This window comes from Odocoileus virginianus, chromosome 8 (genome assembly GCF_023699985.2).
Source record: "Odocoileus virginianus isolate 20LAN1187 ecotype Illinois chromosome 8, Ovbor_1.2, whole genome shotgun sequence".
NCBI lineage: Eukaryota > Metazoa > Chordata > Mammalia > Artiodactyla > Cervidae > Odocoileus > Odocoileus virginianus.
In genome coordinates, this window is record NC_069681.1 from 13606880 (window position 1) to 13633263 (window position 26384).

Consider the following 26384-nt stretch of genomic DNA (forward strand, 5'->3'; position numbering starts at 1 on the left):
GGCTGGACCCCTCTCCCCGCCCTGTCCCCACAGTAGACAATCTGTAGGACCTGGTACCAACGGTTGTGAGTCAGGAATGTTCCATTTGTACCCTTGAACCGCAGGGAAGCCCCCAGCCCAGATGCTCCTGGAGGGTTGGGGTGGGGGGCTGGGGGGGGGGGGGGGGAATGGAATTCTCTAGAGGAGATGCAAGTTGCCCCGGGTGGCCCAAGTTACCCACGTCAGGGCGGTGACCAGCAAACTCCACCTGGGCAGCAAGCCTAAGTCTTTCCTCCACGTTTCACTCAGATGCGGCGCTGTCCGTCTTCTGAGTAACCCGGTAACCGCCCAGGCAGGAAGGCCTCTCCCTGCTCCATCCTCATACCCCCTTCTCCCCATCCCCGGGGAAGATCCGGTCCTTCCGTGCGCAAGCCCGTCCCCAGACCCTCGAAGGGGAGGCTCCTTCCCACGGTCCCCCAAAAGAGCGGGCCCAGCCCCGTCTTCCCTCGTTGAACTTGTGTTTTGAGGACCACGGGCCGCTGCCTCCAGCCCTGCCGTTGGCCAGCGGGCAGCAGTGCCGGGGAGATTGCGCGACCCCACCTCGAAGCGCAGCCGTCCCAACCCTTTCCCCAGGGCCTCGGTGGGTCCCGGGCCGGGGAGCCCCCGCCCGCTGTGAGCGCACAAAGCCCGCGGCCGCCGGAACCCTGGGCCTCGCCGCGTTCGGCCGCTGGATCCGATTCCCCCGGGGTCCCCCGACCGGAGCCGCTCCGCGCGCTGCGCTCCGGCCGCCGGGTGCGCAGAGGACGCGCCGCAGCGCCCGCCTCGGGGCTGCGCTGGTTAGGTAGCTGGGGGGACCGGAAGGATGGCGAGGAAGTAGGAGAGGGTTTCCTGAGATGAAAGATTACTTCCGTCCGGGCTCTGGCCTCTCTCTGGAGCCAGCTCGTTGGGGGTTGGGGAGTGGGGTGCCCGGGGCTCGGGGGCCGCGCCTTGCCACCTGCAGCGCCCGGGGCGGGCGGGACGAGCTCGGCCCGGTCGGGGGGCTCACGCGGGGGGCATCCTTGCAGGTGGGAGTCGAGAGCGTTTCCTGGCGCCCGAGCCATGGTGGCCAAACAGCGGATCCGGATGGCCAACGAGAAGCACAGCAAAAACATCACCCAGAGGGGGAACGTAGCCAAAACCCTGGTAAGGCGGGGGCGGCGTGGACCGGGCGGCGAGTGGCCGGGCCGGGGCGGGGCGGGCGTAGGACTGCGGGCGCGGGGCTGACCCCCGCCTCCTCCGCGCCCCGGGCCGCCCCTCCCGTGGGGTCTGGCACCCCGGGGGGCGCTGAGGCATGCGCTCCCCCACGCCGGGGCGCGGACTTGGGCTCGCGTGGGCGGAGAGGGCCCTGGTTGGCCGTGGCCCCTCTGGGAGTGGCTGCCACGGAGGCGCAGAAGGGCCTCCCCAGGAGAGAACTGAGTCTTTGTCTCTGGGAAAGATCAAAGTCACATCCTTAAGGGAAGTTAAACCCACTGCTTGACACGAGGGACAGGAACCTAGTAGGTGCGAGATCATTTGTTGAATGAATGAATGAATGGGTAAAATGAGGCCGCTTGCCATCTCTCTCTCCTAGGCTTCACCCCTGCTGCCCTCCCCAACAAACACACCCTGATAAGGTTTTTCTTCCTGCCTTTTGTAATGCTCTCCTTGTGTACATTGGGAATTCAAAGTGCGATTCAACCTGTGTTTCCTTCCATCTTCCCTCTTTGCCTTTTCTCCAGGGGCTTGGAGGACAAATTCTAAAAGCAGCATCCCTCTTATTCATTCTGTGAATTCAGGTTCATCTTAATAATATGTTCCAGAATTTTAGAGACTAGTTTATTGCTAGGCATTCTACGCCTCCAAAACTGTAGATTAAAGCTTTATAACAATGTTTAAGTAAAATCTGTGCCTTATGCACAGTGGGGTGTGTGTGTTTGTGTGTGTGGTGTTCCTTTGTTTTCAGTAAAACGAATGATCTTCAGCAGAAATTGCCAGGCCTGTATTTCTGGACATTCGGTGGCAGGCCTCAGATGAGTTGTTGGGTAGTGTTTGTCTCCAAGTGCATGAGCAAAGACACTTGGAATCTATCAATATTATCTCAGACACTTCAGTGGAAGTTTAGCTGAAGCTTGGAGTTTGGCTGGAAGAGTCTGCTGACTTGAGGCAATTGCTTTTAGCCAAAGAGACAATGCTGGTTTGATTCACTGAGCAAAAAGCTAGATTTGCCATCACTAGACCAGAATTCTTGCAGAACCAAGCAGTACTATGTCAGAGAAGCCTTAGGATCAACGCTGGATCTTTTTACACAGCTACAGGCTTAAGTAGGCTTCCCTGGCGGTTCAGATAGTCAAGAATCCGCCCGCAATGCGGGAGATCCAGGTTTGGTCCCTGGGTTGGGAAGATCCCCTGGAGAAGGGCATGGCAACCCACTCCAATATTCTTGCCTGGAGAATCCCCATGGATAGAGGAGCCTGGCAAGCTACACATCATGGGGTCGAAAAGAGTCAGACACGACTGAAGCGACTAAGCGCAGCACAGTTACAGGCTTAAGTTGTGCTGGAAATGCTCTCATTTGGGAGCTAGATCATTTAGTTGTTGTTGGGCAGCAAAATGGCAACATGCCATTGAATTGAAACTATTTTTCACATAGATCTGTGTTTTTCGTATTTTTACTCAGGAAAAAAGAAATCTTACTGTCCAAATTGATGCTGAAAAACAATTTTTAAGGATATTAAAGCATTCAGTGTTTATATCCCTAGAAGATCAAGCCTTCCAAGGATGATATACAAGCTAGCTGATTTACTGAAAATTTCTAGCTGTGTGGTTCTTTTTAATGAACTAAAAAAAAAAAAAGCAGACTTCACTTGTTAATTCTCTCCAGTTGACAGCTTATCTGACTGCAAAAGTAATAACAAAACAGAAACTTTTTTGCAGAGCTGTGTTATCCATTTGTTGTTGTTAGGTCGCTCAGTCAGGTCCACTCTTTCACAACCCAGTGGACTTATCCCCCCAGGCTCCTCTGTCCATGGAACTTCCCAGGCAAGAATACCAGAGTGGGTAGTTGTTCCTTTCTCCAGGGGATCTTCCTGACCCAGGGATCGAACCCATGTCTCCTTCACTGACAGGCAGATTCTTTACCACTGAGCCACCAGGGAAGTCTGTGTTATCTGTTAGGCTTGGTAAAGTCAGCACCTGCCACCTTGAGCTTTTCAAGACCACTCGAGAACATTTGGGACCTGAAAAAAACAATGATTGTCTCCAAAGTAAGAAAAGACAATGGAACAGTTAGAGAAAAAACTGTTTAAATATCTAAGAAATGTAGTCAACTTTACTGCAGTTCAACTCAATTCAACTTTCAGAAATATTTTCAAATAAAGTTTAATGTGTGTTGTGAGTAGATTTTTAATAGGTTCTGATATACCATGGAGCAGGCCCTTCAAAAGTGCCTGGCGCCTACGAGGGTATTTAAATGGTCCTACTAACTTTGTAATGAAAGATTTCTAAACCAAGCCACAAGGTATGTTTATTTTCCCTTAGTTAGAAAGGCTTTTTTGGTTAACTTTATTGTACATGGATCAGCATCCAAAAAGAAAACTGAAATTCTCTTTCAAAAAAACAAAATGAAACACTTTAAATCCTAAATCTCATTTTCCTAATTACAGATCAAACATGATTATACTTAGAAAGAAGTAACTTGCAAGGGGTAACTTGTTCAGAATGAAATGCAGACACACGAACAGATTCTAAAGGAAAATCCAGACTAGTCATTTAGAAATAAACTCCTTTAATTGTATACAGGTATTTCATTATTGGTGTACAGCTATGGAGATCAATATTGTTCTCCCAGATAACAGAGTAATGGGATGATCGTTTCATAATTATACAGTAGTAACTTCTTCAGAATAAAGGGGCAATTTACATTTCATTTCTCCTGCTGGTATCTTATCACAGGGAAATACATTCTGCAACAAAATGAAAGTGTTAGTCTCTCAGTGGTGTCCAACTCTTATGACCCCATGGACTGTAGCCCGCCAGGCTCCTCTGTCCATGGGATTCTCCAGGCGAGAATACTGGAGTGGGTTGCCATTTCCTCCTCCAAGGGATCTTCCTGACCCAGGGATTGAACCCGGGTCTCCTGCATTGCAGGCAGATTCTTTAGTGTCTGAGCCTCCAGGGAGGCCCATTTTGGGGCCCAGGGACTGTCAAACTCCTGCTGGAAATGAACCATGTCATTTGCACGATTCTACTGTTTTGTTTTGTTTTTTAAAAAAAAACTTTCCCAGCAATAGATTCAGGCTTGAGTGAATTGTCCTGACAGATTTGTGCTGGGCAATGTTTCCAAAAATGAAGTAACTCAAAGCCCTCAGAAAAGGATATATTGGGATAGAGGGGTTGTTTTTTTGTTTTTTTTTTTTCCTGTGCTGCAAGTCATATGTGATCCTAGTTCCCCTACCAGGGATCGAACCCATGTCCCTTGCACTGGCAGCATGGAATCTTAACAGCTGGACCACCGGGAATTCAAACCTAGAAAAACGGTATAGATGAACTTATTTGCAAAGCAGAAGTAGAAACACATATAGAGAACAAATGTATGGATACTAAGGGAGGAGGGGGGAATGGCATGAATTTGGAAAGTGGGATTAATACATTGGGTTTGATCCCTGGGTTGGGAAGATCCCTTGGAGGAGGGAATGGCAACCCACTCCAGTATTCTTGCCTGGAAAATTCCATAGACAGAGGAGCCTGGCCAGCTTCCGTCTATGGGCTTGCAAGAGTCAGACGCTACTGAGAGACTTAATACTTTCACTTTCATGCATAAAATAGATAGCTAATGAGAACAGGCTGTATAGCACAGGGAACTGGGAAGGAAATCCAAGGAAGAGGATACACACACACACACACACACACACGGCTGATTCACTTTGCTGTATGGCAGAAACTAGCACAAGATTGTAAAGCAACTGTACTCTAGTTTAAAAAAAAAAAAAATATATATATATATATATAGGTATTGTGACCAACCAAGTTGTTCTTGAGTTCTGAAAGTCCCCAAGTACAATTGATTCACTGTGAAATGTCATCAAAAAGATTTCTGTGGTATATGCTCCAAGTTCTGCATCCTGATAATTTGAGTGGAGTTTCCGCAAAGGAAAAATAAAGGACTCCATTTGGTATCTGCCCTAGACCAATAATCCCATTTACAGCCTCCTGAATTCACTTGTTGACTTTGCTGGAGATAGAACTAAATGGGTTTTTTGTTTTTTTTTTTAATATAACATTAGTGGTATGACAGCAACAGAATTTGTTTCTGGTCAACTGGGACAAATGATTAGGAAGTTGGTGAATGGGGGAGGAGTAAATGTTACACTCTGTTCAAATAACTATTTATTTGCTCTCATCTTGACTTAAGTCTTAAGTGCCAAACAATGACACAGTGAAAACGCTGATTAAAGAGTTATTCTTTGCAATTATTTGATTTTGTCCTTGTTCTAGTCAGAAGAAACCATCTATCCCCTTTCAGTGTGATTTGCTATCATACAAGTGTTGGTAGATACAAGTTTCTCAAAGTCAGAGAAGTGAGTTGTTTTGATCCTTAGTCAGATCCTATCTGCCCCTGACACTAATGTATACTTCTCTAGTAAGAGAAATCCTGGAATAACCCCATCACCAATTTGGAAGAATTAATAAAAGAGCCAATATCTTTTCTAGATCCTTCTTTATTCTAGGTGACCTACAAAGTAGTGAAAGTGTTAGTTGCTGAGTCATGTCCAACTCTCTGCAACCCTATGGTCTGTAGCTTGTTAGGCTCCTCTGTCCGTGGGATTTCCCAGGCAAGAATACTAGAATGGGTAGCCATTCCCTTCTCCAAGGGATCTTCCTGACCCAAGGATTGAACCTGGGTCTCCTCCATTGCAGGTGGATTCTTTACCCCCTCTGAACCACCAGGGAAGCCCCTAGGTGACCTAAGATGTCATATTTAGTGAAACTTGCATGCTTATTCATTCTTTGATGAACATTTATCAAGCATCTACTATATTTAAGTTCTGGATCAGGCATTGGTGTGCCCTGATACATGAAAGAGACACAGTACCTGCCCTTGTGGGGCTTACAGTCTAGTGGAGAGACAGACATTAAACAAGGCATCACAAGAATAAACATCACAATACAAATCATGCTAAGCGCTATCTAGAAAAAGTACTTGGTGATATAAGTGCCAAGGGAGCTCACCAGAAGTAGAAGAGAGAAGGTTCTCTAAGAATGGAACAAGTAAGCTGAGAACCAGAGAATTGTTGCCTTATCCATGATAAAATAAGTTTGTTTTGTTTTAATCTATGTTGACTACAGTGTATTTTTGGTTCATGCCAGTGAGGAAATATTTAGTGAGTTCTTTCTTTTTTTCACTCTACCTTCTCCCTTAGCATTTGAGAAATTCTCCACTTTCAGATGCTTCTCTCAAAATATTGGTTTTCCATTGATTGATTGGATTGTAAGGACCAAGCCCTACCAGCACACAGACCCAGAGGGGTTGCAGAGGGACTTTCTGTTGTTTTGGTTTGAGATGAGCAAGAGGTTCGCAGGTTCCCTGTGTGGGAACCACAGGACCCTTGTGCTTCCCAGAGAAGTAGAAATTTCTCCAAAGAGTCAGCTTGACTAAGAATTAGGAGTTTTTTTTTACAAAATGCTGCTCCTCTCACCTCCATATGTGGTTGCTTTCTACTGTTCCCTGGATTTGCACTGTAGTGACTTCCCAGATTTCTAGCACTTAAAAATTTTATCTTTTTTTAAACCATTATTTTTCATTTTTTAAAGAGTTCTCTTTATTTTTTTGGCCATACCACGAGACACATGGGATCGCAATTCCCCAACCAGAGATAGAACCCCTGCTCTCCAGGTGGTGCAGTGATAAAGAATCCACCTGCCAATGCAGGAGACACAGGAGACCCGGGTTCCATCCCTGGGGTGGGAAGATCCCCTGGAGAAGGGAATGGCAACCCACTGCAGTATTCTTGCCTGGGAAATTCCATGGACAGAGGAGCCTGGTGGTTACAGTCCATAGGGTCGCAAAGAGTCAGACACGACTGAGCTTATAAACACCCATGCCTTGAAAGGTAGAGTCTTACCACTTGATCTCAGGGGAATTCCTGGCACTTGGAAAGTTTTGAGAAAATGGCTGTGCTTTGTGACCCAGCTTGGAAGCCACAGATGCGGGAATTTGAGGGGAGTCTGTTGGAGGCAAAACCCCTGGCTCTATAATGAGGCAAATCTAAACTTGAATCCCAGCTCTTGCTGCAGTTAACAAAGCATGAGCCTCAGTTTCTCAGCTACAGAAGGGGGATGAAAAGACTGACCTCATGTGGAGTTGGAAATGGTGGAATATCAGCTGCTTCCTAGAGTGACTGGTATGAAGTGTGCTTTCAGCCAACAGAAACAATTATTAGTAATGGCATTTTTTGGCTCCCAAATCACTGTACTGATTTACGTATTATACCTCATCTGTCTCAGATTACTTAAGAACCACCAAGTTCATTGAGTTACAGGGATGTAAATAAGGTTGTTGATGAGTTTTTCCAAACCAGTCTTGATTCTTTAAATTGACTTTATTCATCTAAATCTCTGGTGGCTCAGACAGTAAAGAATCTTCCTACAATGTGGGCAACGCAGGTTCAGTCCCTGGGTCTGGGAGATCCCCTGGAGAAGGCAGTGGCTACCCACCCCAGTATTCTTGCCTCGAGAATCCCATGGACAGAGGTGCCTGGTGGGCTACAGTCCACGGGGTCGCAGAAGAGTCGGACATTACAGAGTGACTCACACTTTCACTTTCATCTAGATCTGCCCACTGGCGTTAAGACTGGATCTGTCTTGTTCACAGACGGGTCCCCAGCCTCTAGGACAGTGTCTAGCTGTACTCAATAAATGTTTCTTGAATGAATGAACCTCATCTTACTTTCTCCCACTCACTTTCAGAGGCCACAAGAAGAGAAATATCCTGTGGGACCATGGCTGTTGGCACTGTTCGTTTTTGTTGTCTGCGGCTCAGGTATGGGCTTCTCACTGTCCTTACTATCCCATGGTCTCCTCTGTCCCATAAAAACACATGTTTTATCCACAAGGTAAATATGCCAAAAATATATTGGTCTGGGATTCAAGTTAATCGCTGCCTGAAGCCTTCCTCTTAATGGGTTTTGATTTCATTTTCGTTCCAGCAAACCAAATAGGAATAGAGACAGAACTGATATGTTATCAAATCATAATCATAAAGTGATTACACTGAGCAATTAAATTGGCTGGCTACACTTCAGAGTTCAGTTAAAGCTTTCTCTGAAGACCTGACCTAAAAAAGGGCATTTGGAACAGAAAGTGGAGCACCTATCTGCCTGAGATAAATTCATGTTCCAGAAAGAGGGAGGGGCCTTATGCCTTAAGAGAAGCTCTGCAGAGATGCTAGGGAGAACGGAACCTTGGACCTGAGCCTCACAATATAATCACCTGATGCCAGAAGGTGGCAAGTTCAGAGAATGGTATTTATACTCACATTCGAACACATGCCTTCCCTGGTGGCTCAGCAGGAAAGAATCTGCCTGCAATGCAGGAGACCCAGGTTCAGTCGCTGGGTGGGGAAGATCCTCTGGAGGAGAAAACGACAACTCACGCCAGTATTCTTGCCTGGGAAATCCCATGGACAGAGGAACCTGGTGGGCTAGTCTATGGGATCGCAAAGAATTAGACACAACTATGCAAGCATGCACGCATAAAACTTCGTGAGCATTTCTGTTATAATTTCATTGTTATAAGCCGGTTTTCTACAGAGTAGCCAGAAAGTCTGGAAGCATAGAAGAACATCTATAATAAATGGCTTACTGATATTAAGTGATAATGTGTCATACGGTTAGTGACATTACATGATATATTCACTGTGTTGCCCTGCATTAGCAATGCATAGTTCAGAGCACTGGTGAAAACTGCAATGAATATGGTGCACCAATGTGGCATTTCCCTCAGTGCCTGTATTCTGTGACATGTTACCTCACATGATCTGCCTCTGATTTTCTCTCTAAAGCAAAACAAACCAAAAAAAGAAAACAACATGCTATTAGCATGCCACAGAAAAATCAAGACGAAAAATCCATCTATATAAAAACTTATCTATGTTTTCAGGTTTTATAGTCAACCATAGATTGAACCTTGAGCCTTTTATCTAATTATCTTTCTCTCTCAGCTTTATGGGTTCTTGAAAAAATATTATTCCTCCAAGTCACTGATAAAAGTCTAGCCTTAGAGAAGCCCACAGAACATGATTAGAGACAAATCCCCTCAGGCTGATTTTGAACCTCTCAGCAAAACTCCTGCAAGCAGTCCCGGTGACGTGAGGGTCCCCAGTGTGCCTGGCACTGGGCAGGCTTTGGAAATAGAAACTCCTCCAGGAGGCAGCAGGCCGTGGGGAGGCAGATAAGGAAGCTGTCCGTTGTAGCCCAGGGGATGAGCACTGTGATAGCAGAGTGCACAGAAGGCTTGGCAAGCGCGGATAAGGGACTGAGCCTGTTCCGGCTGCTTTAGCAAAACACCATAGACTGGGTGGCTTAGGAACAGAAGTTTATTGCTCATGGTTCAGGAGCCTGGAAGTCAGAATAGGGTACCAACATAGTCAGGTGAGGGCCCTGTGCCCAAACACAGACTTCTCCCTGTATCCTCACATGACATCCTCACGTGGCAGATGGGGCTTGGGAGCTCAGTGCCGTCTCCTGTATAAGAGCACTGATCCCATTGATGGGGCTTCCCTGGTAGCTCAGTGATAAGAACCCACCTGCCAAAGCAGGAGACCCGGGTTCCATCTCTAGGTCAGGTAGATCCCCTGGAGGAGGAAATGGCAACCCACTCCAGTGTTCTTGCCTGGGAAATCCCAAGGACAGAGGAGCCTGGAGGGCTGCAGTTCATGGAGGTCTCAAAGAGTCAGACATGGCTGAGCAAGTACATGAAACAACAGATCCCATTTATGAGACCTCCACCCTCAGGACCTGGGCACCTCCCCAAATCCCTACCTTCTACCACCATCACATTGGGTACTAGGATTCCAACGTGGACATCAGATTGTGGATCAGGGCTTCTAAATCATAATGAGCAGAAGAGAAACTTTCCCCAAGGAGCTGCCATTTGAGCTGAGTTTTGAAGGACAAACAGCCAAACAAAGAGGAGGTTATTCCGCATGAGGGAGCACCGTGTGACAAAGGCTTGGAGGCCTGAGATAATACCCCAGGCTCAAGAATGGCCAAAGCCCAATCAGAGGGATCTCTGAGCCTCGGTCATCATACCGCCTGTGTTGTTAGGAACTAAATAGATACAGAGCTGTTTTTTTGTTGTTTGTTTGTTTGTTTTTGCTTTTTTGTGCTTCAAGATGCTCAGTAACTGAGCCCTTTCTGGGCTGTGCCCTTAGGTAGCATGTAGGGAAGTGTTCCTGCTTAGTCGCTCAGTCATGCCTGAGTCTTGCGACTCCATGGACTGTAGCCCACCAGCCTCCTCTGTCCATGGAATTCTCCAGGCAAGAATACTGGAGTGGGTTGCCATGCCCTCCTCCAGGGGATCTTCCCGACGCAGGGATTGAACCCGGGTCTCCTGCACTGCAGGCCGATTCTTTACCCGATGAGGCATCAGGCAAGCCCATATAAGGGAGAGGGCAACCCAATAGTCTGGCTTATTTTTCTCCAACCTATGATAGTGTTCAATACCCATCCTTTTCAAAGGGATTTAAAACCTTCTTTACATCTTAGTTAAAATTTTGCCAGGCTTATTGGTTCACAGAGTAGGAACTGTATCTCCCCCTCCTGCATGAGAACATTGGGATGTTTGCTGGCAGTAATCTTTTGGAAACTTCCCAGTCTCCATTGGTTTTTTCAGGGATCAAGTACATTGTCTCTGCTGTCCTATCTGTTGGTTCTTCCAGGGGCCTGAAATGGGAGCCTGTAGAGCCTGGAGATTTGGACTTAAAATGATTCAGAGGACATACCATTCAGAGGACATGCCACATCCCCTTCCCACATGCCTGAGGCTCTTCTAAGGATGCCTCTTATTTTTATTTTTTAAAATACTTTCACCATGCCACATGGTATGCACGATCTTAGTTCCCTGGCCAGGAATCGAACCTGTGCCCCACACATTGAAAGCACAGAGTCTTTACCACTGGACTGCCAGGGAAGTGCTATAAGGATGCTTCTTTACCTCTTCCTAGTTGAGACCACTGGCTTCTATGGAAAGGCTAGACAGCGAACAGGGAGTTGGGTCATCTCAACTTCATTCTCTGTTAACATGCTGTTGTGATCCAAGCAAAGAACCTCATCCCTTTTTTAATCATAGCTAAAAATAATGTCCCTTTTAAAATTTTCTTTTCTTTTCAGATTTCTTTTGCCAACTTTAGCTTTTTTTTTTTTTTTGCAAGCTTCATTTCAGGCCTCAGCACTGTTCTCACAGAAATGTGTCACTCTTCTCGATTCGTCCTTGGTACTGTGCCGTTCCTTCTATCTTTGTCTGTGTCCTTTTCTAAACCAAACATGTCATGAGAAACACAATAGCTCCTTTAGCTCTGTCCCTGTTGCCATCTCTCTGGGATTAGTCACGATTCAGTTCCTCTTGCAGCTCCCACTTTCCCTCCAAGTCCCTCCCTGTCTAGAGTCACAGGCCACAGGCTCCTACCTGTCTTTTTTCTCCTTGATTTTATTAAAGTAGAATTGATTTTACAATGTTGTGTTAATTTCTGCCTTACAGCTAAGTGATTTCATGATCTACCTACCTTTTCTCTACGTTTAAAAGTATTCGAGGGAGAGGACATATGTATACCTATGGCTGATTCATGTTGATGTATAGCAGAAACATCACAACATTGTAAAGTAATTATCTTCCAATTAAAAATTAAATTAAATTTTAAAAAATGCAATTTCCTCAAACCTAGCCCTTCTCTTTATCAGTTCCTTTGCTTTAAGTCATGAGCCTCCTCCGCGCCTGGATGGCTGAAGCCCCTCATCACTGCTCTCTCTCACCTCTGTTCAGTTTTGCGAAAGCGAAAGTGTCAGTTGCTCAGTCGGGTCCGACTCTTTGCAACCCCATGGACTGTAGCCCGCTTGTCCACGGGGATTCTCCAGGCAAGAATACAGGAGTGGGTTGCTATGCCCTCCTCCAGGGGATCTTCTCAACCCAGGGGTCGGACCCGGGTCTCCTGCATTGTAGGCAGGTACTTTACCGTCTTTACCATACTTTGCCGTTATAGCACAATGTAATGAAGACCCATCACATCCCACGTCCTGCTGTCCTGCTGTCCATCTGTGATGTGCTCGGCAGCCCTCTCACCCCGCCTCGCCTGTCATGCTCACAGAGAATACCCCGGCATCTCCGGTGGGGTGTCCATACCCCTGCAGACACGCCGCTTCCTGTCCCTGTCCAGCGGGCCCCTTTCCCGTGGACAGGATATACCGTAGGCCAGCCTTAAGTTCCCTTTCACCAAGTCCTGGGAATATTGAGGAGGCCATCCGCCCTCTCTGAGTTCATATAATTAGTTATTCATATTTTTAAAATTTTTTTTTGGCTACGCAGGCTCTTCAAATGCAGCGCACAGTCTTCTCTAGTTGTGGCGAGAGGACTCAGCAGTTTTGCACGCTTAGTTGCCCTGAGGCACATGGGCTCCTAGTTCCCTGACCAAGTATCCAACCCGAGTCCCCTACATTAGAAGGCAAATTCTTAACCACTGGACCACCAGAGAAGTCCCTAGATTTTTATACAGAGAGGACAAATGTGATCTGATTCTCTTACTTTCATTACCTTACTCTGTTAACCCACTTTTCTGATTGACGGTTGGGCAAAGGGCTCTTTTTAGGAATAGTGTCACATAGAAAACAAACTTAACGGCTACCAAAGGGGGAGGGGGGAGGGGAAGGGATAAATTAAGAATTGGGGATTAACAGATATTATTATACATAAATGATAAACAACAAAGACCTACCATATAGCACAAGAAACTATATTCAACATCTTTGTAATAACATATAGTGGAAAAGAATCTGAAAAAGAATATATATATATATATATATATACATATATATATATATATATATATGTTTGTATCACTGAATCACTTTGCTATATGGCAGCCCACTCCAGTATTCTTGCTTGCCTGGAGAATCCCACGGACAGAGGAGCCTGGTGGGCTACAGTGCATAGGGTCACCAAGAGTCAGACAGGACTGAAGTGACTTACATACGCACACATATATATCCACACATATATATCTGTGTCACTGAATCACTTTGCTATACACCTGAAACATTGTAAATCAACTGCACTTCAATTTAAAAAGTCACAGAAATATTGTCAGTGTACCAGGGTAAATAAATACTCAGGTCAGAAGTCATAAGCAATGCCCGTTTTGTTTTCCTAGTATCTTCTGGGAAAGAATGAAGACTGGTAAAAATGTTGACACTTAAGTAAATGCTCATTTGCTGGTCACCCTTACTCCATTTTATGTGGGAAAACAAGTTAACAAACCTCCAAGGGGTTCCGGGACCCCTCATCACGGGGAGTGACATGTCACGGCACAGTCTTGACCCCTCCCTCTTCAGCTTCTTTCCTGTGGCCTTCCTCATTCTCCACACATGCCTTTCATGCCAGTGGTGCTGGGTGTTGACAAGAGTCAGATGATGAAAAGGACAGGAGAGGAACCAGGGGAGCAGTGAGGACACACAGCCCAGGCACCCAGAGTCCCCTGGTGCAGAAACATGCGCCCAGGGAATGCCCACTCCTCACCAGGGAGGCCCCCGGGGGTCCCAGTCCAGCCCGGATCCATGGTTGTAACCAGTCAGAGCACATTATCTAGCACACCTTACTTCAGAGGAAGGAGATGTCCTCTTTCCAGGATTGCAAAAGATCTCTCCAGCAAGACACTTCTTTGAAAACTGACCAACTGGCTGTAAAAGGATAAGAGGCTTCCGAGGGGAGGTTCGTTTGGGGTGCTGCCAGGTGTGGCTTCAGAGCCTGGGTTCGCTATCTGCTGAAAACCCTTGGACCAGTTCCTCACTCTGTATTGATTTCCGTATGAATTGAACAGGGGTAGGAAGAGCCCTTCTGGAGGTTGTCCAGGCACTGAGCGGCTCCAGGGATGTATGTGATGTGTGTGCTGGCCCGCAGCACGCTTGAAACCTGCAGCTTCAGCCACTGCCGCCTCCATCCCCAGGACCCTCGTGGGACGTAGTGGTACCATGGGTGGGTCTTACGTGCCAGGGCGGTTTAGTCTCCCATCACCCCCACCCCCATCCTCCCAGGCCGTGCCTCTCCTTGGCCATTACGCAGCCACTCATGGTGGTCTGAACCTTCCAGAGAGCCATAGACCCCACCTCTTCACTCCAAGGAGGTGGGGATGCTGTCTCAGTGATAACACTCCCAGTGTGTGAGACTTATGTTCCCACGAGAAAGCATCAGAGCCTTTCAGACAGACCCAGGCAGGAAGAAGGAAGCACCCACAGGCAGACTGAAATCAGTGAACAGGGGTTTGTACTTTAAAGTTGAAAATCAGAAGTGACCTATGAGTTTCTTCCCTTTGCTTGTGTGTGTGTTTAGTCACTCAGTCGTGTCCGACTCTTTGCAATTCCATGAACTGTAGCTTGCCAGGCTCCACCATCCATGGGGATTTCCAGGCAAGAATACTGGAGTGGGCTGCCATTTCCTCCTCCAGGGGATCTTCCTGACCCTGGGTTTTTATTTTCTTAAAGCAACCAAAATACACCCCTTTTCTGTTATTTTTTTAAAAAAAAGTTTCCTTTGAGATACAAAAGCTCAGGGGAGCAGCATGTTCTTTTGAGCCATGGAATTGTCCGTCCACATAGGCCATCTCAGGGCCGTGTCTTACTTGGTCAGGTTTAGTTTGGAAACTAGCCTTAATGTTGTTAATATTACATACCTTCCACCAGAAACCTATAACCTGTCTCTTAGTCACATCCCTCTTCTGAGTCCCCTCAGATGATTATTTCAAACAGGCCAGAAACTTTTCTTGTTCAGGTCTTGACCCGAAATTTTTCCTGGGGCCTTTTTAACTGGGCTGCATTTGTCTTTGTTTGATCTCCTAGACCTCTAGATAGACACTGAAGTCCCAAGGCTTTCAACAGCCCTCTCTTAGAGACTCAGCTGTTTTATTAAAAAAAAAAAAAAAATCCTCTTCCATTTCTGCAGGCCGGGGGTCCTCTTTCGAGATAAGCAGCTCGTCCCGACTCTCACCCGTTTTCAAAACCCTGCCTCTTTAGGGAACTGTCTGGTAGCTTCTGTCTTTATCTTGAGACTCAGAGACGAGCGTGACCCGGAGTGTCTGTCTGAGGCGGCAGAGATGCCGTCACACAGATACACCAGGCACTATCTGCTCCAGACACTAGCTGTCTGCGGTGCTTCCCTGGACCATTGACGACGTCCATACACCATTTGTGCCCACAGTTCTTGCCCTGGGCTTCCTCTCTCCCTTTTGTCTTGGGCTCTTTCAAGAGCCTCGTGGAGGAGGGTTCCGAGCCGCCCCAGCGCTGTGTGGGGAGCGCGCTGCTGTGGGTCAGTAACGCCTGACCTGAACGCAGCAGTGACAGCGGGGAGATCAGCCCCTGGCGTCCGTTCGGCAGTGTTCGCTGGACGGCCGTCTTCAGCAGTTCTAAAGCAGTTTTTAGCGTGCAAGTTCCGCACATCTTTTGCTAAGTTTATGCCTAAGCATCAGCGTTTCTGTTTTTGGCGTGATTGTGCATGGAGTTGTTTTCTTGCCTGCTTGCTTTCTCTGGCTGTGTCTTAGTTGCGTCATTCGGAACCTTTCCTGGTGCCGTGTGGGTTCAATAGTTGTGGTTCATGGGCTCAGCTGCCCTGAGCACGTGGGGTCTTAGTTCCCCAACCAGGGATCAAACCCACGTCCCCTGCCCTGAAAAGCAGATTCTCAACCACTGCACCACCAGGGAAGTCCCTGTCTTCTGCACTTTTTCCCCCCTTTTTAGTCTTTTATTTTTTATATTCCTAGGATCTTTCCATAAGTGTTACTGTCTTCAGCATTTTTAACTGTCCCCTTGAACTATAATTTTCACCTGGACCTGGGAAAATGAAGTCTTTTTCCTCACAGGCTAGCTGACCAGACAGTTTGGCAGCTCAGTCGCTGGTTCCGTGTTTCTTGGGACCCTGTGGTGTCATTCATCTCTCCAGGGCCCTGGCGTGTCCCTGGACCTGGGCAGGAAGCAGCAAGCTCAGAGCAGCTAAGAGCAGAGTCTGTCCTGTCCCCTCACCGAGGTTTCAGCCAGATCGCTGGAGCCACCATTTTATCCCCCATTGTGCTTACAGCTCTCAGAAGGAAATTTACACGACAGCCAGCCCCGCTTCCTTCCCTCAGACTAATTCTCTCATCTGTCCCTCATTTCAATTTCATTTCTCTCTTTCTCTCTGGCTGAACCTGATACTCACTTCCTAATTAGAGATTATGCGCATTTTCGTGGTTCTTAAAGCCTGGGTTTTCTTGAAACTGATGAGTTTATATCCCCCATCAAAGGGAAACCTCGAGGGTAATAGGATTAACCAGTGACTTATTTCCTTCCTAATTTTCTATATTTTCCAATTTTGTCAATGAGCATATATTACTTGTATAATCAGAAAAAAATAAGTGTATTTTGAGAACAAAATGTCTAGACTCTTGGTTTTAGCCTTTTCTTGCTTTCTGTTTTTTTTTTTTAAGTAGTAGACCTCTTTGTTCAAATCTTAAAGGGAAACAAATGAGAGAAAAGCTCTTCTCACTGAGGCAGGATCTTCAGTGAGATCCTGTGTATGTGTATGTGTTTATGCCTCTGTGTGTGTTTACATCTGTGTCTGTGTATATTTGTGCGTGTCTGTGTGTGTGTTCATGTGTATGTGCTTGTGTGTGTGTCTGTGTGTGGGCTTGTCTATGTGTATTTGTGTGTCTGTATTTGCATATGTGTGTTTGTGGGTTTATGCATGTGTCTCTGTGTGTTTGTATGTGCCTGCCTGTTTTGTGTGTATGTGTGTGCACGTCTTACTGTGTGCATGTCTGTGTATGTGTGTGTGTGTGTCTGTGTGTGGGCTTGTCTATGTGTATCTGTGTGTCTCTGTGTATTTGCATATGTGTGTTTGTGGGTTTATGCATGTGTCTCTGTGTGTTTGTATGTGCCTGCCTGTTTTGTGTGTATGTGTGTGCGTGTCTGACTGTGTGCATGTCTGTGTGTGTCTGACTGTGTGCATGTCTGTGCGTGTCTGTGCATGTCTGTGTGTGTGTGTGTGTGTCTGTGCGTGTCTGACTGTGTGCATGTCTGTGTGTGTGTGTGTGTATGTGTGTGCATGTCTGACTGTGTGCATGTGTGTGTGTGTGTGTGGTGTTTAGGGGATACCTCCTGTGTTGCTGGATATTCTGATTTTTTTTCATCCCCAGAAGGGAATACACATCTGGACCCTCTTTGCACATCACATGGGAAATGATGTCTGGCCCAGCGCTGGCCTCTGTGATTACAGAGTTAATGCCTTTCCCACAGAGCCTGCACCATCAGTTGTGAGTAGCTGCACTGCTTCTGGGCAGGAACATTCCCTTTGTCTGGCAGTTAACAGACTGCACTCTTCTCCTGTCTCCTGCAGGCACTCTGCCTGCCCGGGTGGAACGGAGTAGAGATAGTGTGTCACAGGCAGGGCTGTTTTCTCAGGACAGCCTATTCAGAACAGATAGGAAGAGTGATTCCCTGAGCTGTTCTTGGCTGGCCTTGAAGTCTCCTGCCTTCCCAGCCTCGTTTCAGGTGGTCCAGCAGTCTCCCTTTAAGGAATATGCCTCTCCACTTCTGGAAGCGCCAGTACCCCTTCCCTCACTGGGACTGGTGGTTCTGTTAGGGACGGTGTGGAGGAGAGAAAGGACCAAGTCCCGCATGTGCCAGCTCCAGCGCCAGCCTCCTGGGGTTGGAAACATGGCTCTGCCATCTACTAACTCGGTGGCCTTGTCCGAGCTACTCACATCTATACCCACGCTAAGCCTCAGTCCTCCCACTGTTAAAAGCGATAAGATTCTATCTGAAAACTCCTCGGATCCTCATGAAAATGAATCCTGGGGATTATTAAATGAGAAAGTGTGTGCAATATGTTTAGTTGAGTCCCGGTAGTGGTCTTACAAATGTTTGTTGTTATTGTCATCTTGATGATGCCTTAGTCGTGCGGTGTCCCCACGTCTCAACACTCCTGGCAAGGTTCAAACCAAGTTTCTGAATGTTTACAAGGAAAGAAAGATAACGCTGTGACTCTTGTGAAGGTGAGAAAATTTGTAGTGGGGGAGCACAACTCTGTGATATTGGGGAAGTCAGGAGCCCCAGCTCCTACCTGGACAGGTAGAGCTCAGGGTTTGCCAGCCATAGGTCGGTGGTGTCATCTCTGCAGGAGCAGCTAGAGCTAGAGCCTCTTCTCTCCTTCTAGAAAAAACTCTTTGAAGACTAGCCCATGGGGTGAGCAGGATCTATTCATACAACTATTTTGACTACTGTTTCTTGAGTACTTACTATAATGCCAGGCCCTATATTTTTATTTTCTTTTCTTATCACAGAGTCCCTACAAAGAAGCTATGGTACTCATTTCTCCGAATCACAAAACAGGTCCATAGAGGAAATCAGCCAGCGTCCCATAGTTAAAAAGAGAGCTAGTTCCCAAAACTAAACTCCAAACCCATCTGCTTTTATCGCCCTACATCCTATTCTCTTATCATTTCCCCCAAAGGACCATGAAGCAGAAGTTTTCCACCAACCACAGGCATTTCGCATATGACTGGGTATTGAAAAGAACTCCTGTTAAAACATCTTTTACTTTCCCTGCCAGAGAAGGTGCACAGTTCAGAGTTCCATTTGGACAGACTCTCTGGGTTTGCTCCCAGGTGGGTAAAGCCCCAACCCAGCCATGGGCTGTTTCTTGACTGGGCCACGAGGCTTCTCTGTCACCTTGCTCTTTCCTGGACAGTTGCTTCAGGATAGATTTGAATTCACCATGTTTGCAGGTTGACCACATAAACACTGGCCTTTCCTGGAGACTACCTGAACTATCTTGAAATTGTGATACCCAGAGGGTGTCACAGCCCCAAGACTGGAAAGTGGGATGTTTGAGGAGCTGAACCGCCCCGGAGAATCCCTTCTGTTTCACCACAAAGGAAAGCTTGAGGACGTGCGTCTGCTCTGGAACTCCTGCCTCAGGATCTGAGATGAACAGTCTGGAAAAAGATGTCTCATCACCCATTGGCTCCCTCAAGGTGACCTTCACACCTCCCTTGTCTGTGCTTCCTTCTTCCCCATGCCCTTTGGGTCCTCTGGGTTTCTTTATGGGTTCCTTCTCAGAAGAATGCTTCTACTGTCTGTCATTTTACTTTAGAGAGCGAGCACTCCATTCTTTGCTAATATGATCCCTTCTTCTAACATCATCCTCCTGCCCTCACCTGTCCCAGGCTTCCCTCTCTTTCCCCTCTTCTCCATCTCTGGAGAAGCCACTGGGAAATGGCACCTTGCCTTTGACCTTCTTTGTGCTGATTCTTTCAAAGAAAGAACCACCTCATGATGTCTTGTCTTCTAACCATTTCTGCTTGTCTTTTGTGGGACCCATACTTTTCCTACTGGTGCTTTAATATCCTAAATTTTTTAAGTGAAAAAGAATAAAAGTTGTGTGATTTCTAAAGTTGACTTATCCTCCTAAAGGGGATTCCCTCTGGCCTCTCTTGATCTCTCTTCTCAGCAACTTCCTTGATCTCTCTTATCGTCAACCACTTACTTTCAATAAACATCATTTTTGGAAGCCCCCATTGTCTGGTAGGGTTCCAGCTTTCCGACAGTCTCCTAGGGGATCCGCTTGTGTCATGCCTGTGTTCTTCAGCCACTTGCAGTTATCTGGGGTCAGTCAGTCACCAGGAGGAGAGCGGATTGGGCTGGCACAGCCCCCAACCTTAAGGAAGTTTATGTTCTTGTGACTTGACTTCCCCTCAAGGACTAAGCTCTTGGACCAGTTGAATCTCAAGGTTGCCATATGATGCTGATTCTTTTGGTTGGCAGAGTAATCAATTGAAGTTTTTAAATGCATTTTCCTCCATGCTGTTTGCAATTTTTCATCTTTCGGTTCTTTAATAAATTTGTACTGAGGACTTAACTATGTTCTTGGTGCTGAGCTTAGACCCAGGGGTTGATCTGGGAACAAAGTCACCCCTGCTCTCCTAGAACCTGTGTTCGAGTGGGGAAGAAGGATGAGTCAGTCAAATAATTATGCTGAAATGTGTAAAATTTCAGCCATGAATATGTTTGAAGGAGAGGCACATAGGGCTGTGAAAGCATGTACCAGCAGACCTCAGAGATATTGCAGGTTTGGGCCCAGGCCACTGCAGGTAAAGTGAATATCTCAATAAAGCAAGTCATATGAGTTTTTTTGTTTCCCAATGCATATAAAAAGTTATGTTTGCACTATACTGTAACCTATTAAGAATCCAATAACATTACACCTTTTAAAAAAGTGTACATATGTTAATTTAAAAATGTATTTTTTTATTGATGAAAAACACTAATCATCATCTGAGCCTTTCAGCAAGCCACAATCTTTTTTGTAAGAGTGATATCAAAGATTACTGATCACAGATCACCATAGCCAGTATAATAATAGTGAAAAAGTTTGAAATGTAAGAATTATCAAAATGTGACACAGAGGAAAGAAATGAGCAAATGCTGTTGGAAAAATGGCACCCTTAGACTTTAGCCATACAGGATTGCCACAAATTTGTAAAAAAAAAAAAAACAAAAAAAAACGACAATAAAACAAAGTGTGCCTGTAATGCAAAGGGATGGTGTGCTCTGGGTAAGTGGCTCTCCAAGCATGGTCCCTGGACCACCAGTCTCAGCATAACCTAGGATCTTGTTAGAGATATACATTCTCAGTTCCCACCACAGACCCACTGGATTAGAAACTCTAGGAACAGGGTTCAGCTCCTGTCTTCAGACACGTTCAGGACACTGTGATACACAAGTTAGAGAACTCTTGCTCCAGATGGTCAAAGTCAGCTTCTCTGAAGAAATAACTTCTGAATTACGAAGAAAAACTAGGCAATTAGAGTAGGATGGGGAAAGTCTTTCAGACGGAAAGAATGGCATGTGTAGAAGTCCGATCGTGAGATCAGGGAGCTCCTGAAAACAGGAAGATGTGCCATACAGGAGGAAGAGAATGGAGAAGGTGAGTATGGACAAGATGCCCGGGGCCAGGAAATGCTGGTCATTTGCAAAGGATTGGGCAATAGAGAGCTTCTGGTACGCTAGGAACTCAAGGATGGTGTGATCTCACTTACTGGGCAATACAAAGCCTCTGGTATGCTAGGAACTCAAGGATGGCATGATCTCACTTGCTTTTATCTAAGGAATAATTCTAGCTACAGTATGAAGAAAGGATTGAAGCAGAGCAAGAGTAGACCTGCTGGAGATTGTCTCAGGAATCAGGGGAAAGCTGATGACGGTTTCTGGAAGGATGAATGAAAGACACAGATTCACAAGATTATTAGGTAATGCCCACAGGTCTCGGTCATCAACTGGACGTGTCCAAGAATGACTGGTGTTTTGGGTTTACGTGCAAGATGGAGAAGGAGGATGCGAAGCTTGGCAGTGGGAAGAGACCATGAGGCATTCCTATTGTGTTCGACGAGCCTTTGAGCCACCTGTGTGCAGGTATCAATTAGACGGTAGAAGGTGTGGGCCTGGAGCTCCTAGGAGAGGTCAGGGCTGACAGCACATCTTGGTGAGTCATTGAAAACTAAGCGACCATTGATAAGATCACCCAGGAGAAGGAATGTAAAGAGAAGAAAGCCAGAATACATACTGGGGAACTTCAGCATTCTTGTTGACTGGTCAGAAAGAGTCAAGATGACCCCCATACACCTGGTTTAGTGTAAAGAGTAGAGAGAAGGAAGAAGACTGGAAACCAGGAGAATCGTGTGTCACAGAAGCCAAGGGAGAGTTTGCATGAGGGAGCGCTCAGTGACAGTGAAGAGGAGTATACGGCAAGAGGCGGCTGAAGGATGCTTGTGGATTAGGTGACTTGGAGGGTCATTTGTGGTTTTAGCAAGAGCTATTTCAGTGGAGTGGAAGAGAGAAGAAGCTAGAGTGCGGTGGAATGAGAAATTAAAGGTAAGGAAATGGATAAAGTGAGGACTCTAGACAGCTTTTTGGAAATGGTTGTAAAGAGGAGGGTATCTGTGGATGGGAGATGTGGAGTCAAGAAGACTCTCCTGGTTTGTTTGATTTTTGAGATGCAAGTGCTTCTCACACGTTAAACCCTAAGGACTTCATTGAAAGGGAACAGATGAATAAGAGAGATGGAGCCAACCGAGGTTAACAAGAACCAAGATCCTAAACAGATGGGAGAACACAGAGGCGCTCGGATTCTGGAGTTCCCACTCTAGCCTGGATTTTTCCGAACCTCTGTGACCTTCCCAAGGCCGGATCCCCTGACCTCGAATGCCCGCCACCCCTCCCTTTCTTGGCATTCTCCTCCTGCTGACTTGCCCACAGCTCCTTTCCTGCAGCCCACTCAGTTGTTTTGTCTGCTTTCTTCACCCGCTGTTAAGTTATTAACTTGTCAGGGTCTAGACTCCCCACTTCCTTTCCCACTTTGAACCCACTCTTGGCTCCCTTCCCATTCACTGCCTCGGAAAGTCAGCACTAGGGAGGCCTGGATTGCTTGGCGGGTCATTACTGGCGTGCACACAAAAGTACAGTTAACATAATTGGTATAAGATGGTAAAGCCTTTTTAAAGACCTTGATGCAACTGAAAAAAAAAAAATCATAAAATACAACCATCTCTCCATTATCTTAGCAGGGGAGGCAAATGGTGAACTTAAAGTAGACTTTATTCAAAGTAATTTCTCCAAGAGGACTCGATTTTAAAGGGTCACCTGTAAACATATTAAAGACCATCAGATTTTACATGTTAATTCATGGATTCAGTAAGGGTCAAGAATGACCTTTCCTTAGTTTTTAAAGCAGACACAGAGATAGGTACGTTTTAATATAAGCGTTGCTACTCTGAGGTAAGCAAACTTTGTCTAAGATTCTTGAGAGAAATTTGCAGCAGTTCCTTAGAATTGAGTGGTTTTATCATTACCCAGCACTTTCGAAATCATGGAGTAACTTAAATGGGATCTGATGGACTAAGACACACACTGTTTCCTAGTCATTGGCCTACATACTGCTGAAAATGATGTGTTGTCTAAGAATAAATATCACAGAGAAACAGTATTTTGGAGCATCTATTGTGAGCATCTTTTATGTATGTCATCATATTCATTCCTTGCAATTCTTTGGAATACATATTATCTACAGTTTTATAAATCAGAGAAATCAGAACTCAGAACTATTTAGTGAATTTCAAAAATTCATACTCTGGCAGGTGGTAAATAGCCCTTGAGTTCTGGTCTTCATGGGCATACCTGGAGAAGCCACAACCATCATTGTAGTAATAGTAACTAGTAATACCAATAGCTCCCATGCACCAAAACCTTGATATGTGAGGAGCCTCATCTATATCATATGTTTAATCCCTGTATTAACACAGCAAGCAACATAGTCCTCATTTCACAGCAGAGGAGACAAGTATGAAGAGGTTAAATTTTTCATACAGTCACACCGCTGGTCAGTGAAGAGTGGAGAGTCAAACCCAGTTCCCTCTGACCCTAACACTCTTCTAAAGTTAAGCCCATTTGTCCAAATTAGAGATATTTTCCTGATCCCAAGAACAAAGCCTGAGGCATGGTGGATGTAAATATTTTTTTCCTAATGTACTTGAATAAAAAGCTGCCTGCTAGGACTCCTATGTGAAGCCAGAACACAGAATGTTTATTTAATATTTATTTCTCGTTAGCTTTGCTAGAGGAAGATGGAAATGTCCATATTCCAGCAAGCTTATACATTTGGGTGAGTACTTCCTCATCCATCTAGCAACTTCTCCTGTCAAAAATCACCCCAAAATCAGAATAAGCCAAGAAAAGCTCTGAGCACAGCCAGGGTTAAATATCACGACTTGTTGAATTAACTCCTTTATCTAGAAAAGAGTCCAGCCTTCACATACAACCAGTTGACTCTAGTTTTACACATAGTTCTACCAGTTTTTGTTTTTGACTTAGTCTGCTGCTCATAATAATAGAAGAGGGTCCACTGCAGACTGGTGTAGTAACACCAGAGATGTGATCAGACACAAGAACCCTTGAGCCCAAATAACCACAAGAAGCATAAAGGAGAGCCCAAGATGCGTGGTTCACTGGAGGTATTTGGGGATCAGATCAAACACTGTGCATCTGCTGTAACAACATAACAGCAGAGCCTTATCAGTTATCACTTCTTATTATGGTCACACTGAACATTCATGAAAACCTAATATTAAATCACATTGGATGTATATCCAATTTAGGAAAGTCATGATGATGTACACAGTGATTTTTTTTTTTTTTTTTTTTTTTAGTTTATAAAAAACCAACTACAGGGACTTCCCTGGCAGTCCAGTGGTTAAGACTATGCCTTCCATTGCAGGGGCTGTGGGTTCGATCCCTATTCGGGCAGCAAAGATCCCATGTGCCTCGTGGCCAAAAATCCAAAACATAAAACAGAAACAATACTTTAACAGATTCAATAAAGACTTTAAAAATAGTCCACATAAAAAAAAAAATCATAAAAAAAAACGACACCCAATTTCATTCGTGCTTAATCTACCCTTCAAATCTAGCTGTCCAAGAAAAAGCCCCTGTGAATTATCTTTGGGTCCCCAAACACAATGCCCGGCCCATGGTATATGCTCACTAATGTTAGATGATAAAATCTCAAGCCTTTTGTTTTTTGAAGGTTCTGAGTAGCCCCTTTCACTCTCGTTACTTAGGATACAGCATTCCTGGGTCTATTCCAGGAAAACTTTATGAAGGGGAGAGGGGCTAAACCCCTGAAATGACTTCTGCTTGTTCTGTGTTTACAGATGATTACATGGTACCCAGATGCTCCTCAAAAAAAAAAAAAAAAAAAAATCATTCCGTACATGTTCATTGCTGTTATCATCATGATTGTCTTCATCACGATGGACCCATATTGTATATTTTACACCTGGGGAAGGTGTGAAAAAGAAGTTGGACCTTCCTCTCCTGGGGACACATTTAAACCCTTTAGACCAAACCAGACTGGGAACTATCCAATCAGCTCTAACCCAAATAAGGAGGGGATGGACCCCAGCAATTGTTTGTTGGACATTCAGGCTACCCACCGCTTCAGTTTATCAGGAAGGTGTTAGTTCCACTTAGTGAGGACAGCACCCTGAATAAATCAGTGCAGCTCTTGGTGTATTTCAAGTTGAATTTCAGAAAGTTCCAGGCCGCCTGAAGATGCACTTGTATCAAAGGTTATCCGCAGCCAGGGGGGCCAGCTCCGCGTGTCTGCTCCCAGCACCTGGCCTTCCTTCCAGTTCAAGGGCAGCTTCTTTTCCAGGTCACAGCCGTTGGGAAGAGGCAGCGTCGATGACCTGTTAAATGAGCGCCCCGCCCACACTCAAGCCCTGCTCCCCACTCCCCAGCAGCATCAGAACCTTCTGGGGATGGAGGCCAAATCTCTCAGCATCTGAGGGCTTGCTGGCCTCCACTCTCGGTGGAATTAGCAGGAGTTATCCATAAATCCCCGCAGCATCCATCAGCAGACAGAGCAAGACTGCCTTTTTAAAGAAGTTCACTGACCTCTTGTTAACTTAACTCCTTGTTAGGAAATCTCTAATCAGCTGTGTGCTAACAGGCCCAGGGCCCTGGGTCAGCAGAAGCGGGGCTGGCGGTGGGGTTGGGTTTCCAGCTGTGTGCTGTCGAGGTCTGAGCAGACTGTTTTGTTTTCCTCGTCCAGCTATCTTCCAGATCATTCAGAGCATCAGAATGGGCATGTGAGCCGGCCCTGGGGGTTTGACAACGCCCCCTCCCGCGGGAGGGTGGAGGACCACTTCAGCTCTTAGCCGGGTATCTGTGGGAAGCCGGCAAGTCACCCAGAAGAGGAAAAAAAAAAAACCAACAAAGGCTCCCTCAGCTGTTCCCTGATCACTTCATCGTGGACGTCAGACCAAATTGCTTTCTCACAGGACATCTCGGTTCATCCGTGTTCGTGAGTGGAAAGGACATATTGCTTTGCAGTTGGCAGGATGGGGAGCTTTCCGGCGTCTGCAGCAGTACTGTCTGTCTGGATTCGCCCCGGGTTTCACTGATGTCTGCATGTGGGCCCCCGTGATCACTGCTTTACTTTCTATGGATACAGTCTCTGCTCCATTGGGAATTGCTTTTACAAATAAATGTCTTTGTTCAACCGTATCTCCCGTGCAGCTTCCAGTGAGAAAACCGAAGTCA

General features: G+C 46.0%; 1 protein-coding gene across 5 annotated transcripts; it reads left to right on the plus strand.

Moving 5' to 3' along the window:
* The first annotated feature begins 393 nt into the window (after window positions 1-393).
* SERP2 (stress associated endoplasmic reticulum protein family member 2) lies at window positions 394-26348 on the plus strand. 5 transcript variants are annotated; one of them, XR_002314175.2, is made up of 5 exons: window positions 842-1161; window positions 7963-8035; window positions 18739-18892; window positions 19013-19261; window positions 25894-26348. XR_002314175.2 is itself a non-coding variant. In XM_020895217.2 (4 exons), the coding sequence occupies exons 2-4, from the start codon at window positions 1078-1080 to the stop codon at window positions 25932-25934; spliced, it is 198 nt and encodes a 65-aa protein (XP_020750876.1). In that variant the 5' UTR covers window positions 394-619; window positions 1044-1077; the 3' UTR covers window positions 25935-26348. The 5 variants fall into 5 exon arrangements, 3 of the variants coding, with proteins under 3 accessions (XP_020750876.1, XP_020750872.1, XP_020750875.1); XM_020895217.2 differs by lacking the exons at window positions 18739-18892; window positions 19013-19261 and adding an exon at window positions 394-619 and having other exon boundaries at window positions 1044-1161; XM_020895213.2 differs by lacking the exons at window positions 18739-18892; window positions 19013-19261 and adding an exon at window positions 643-820 and having other exon boundaries at window positions 1044-1161.
* The last annotated feature ends 36 nt before the right edge of the window (window positions 26349-26384 follow it).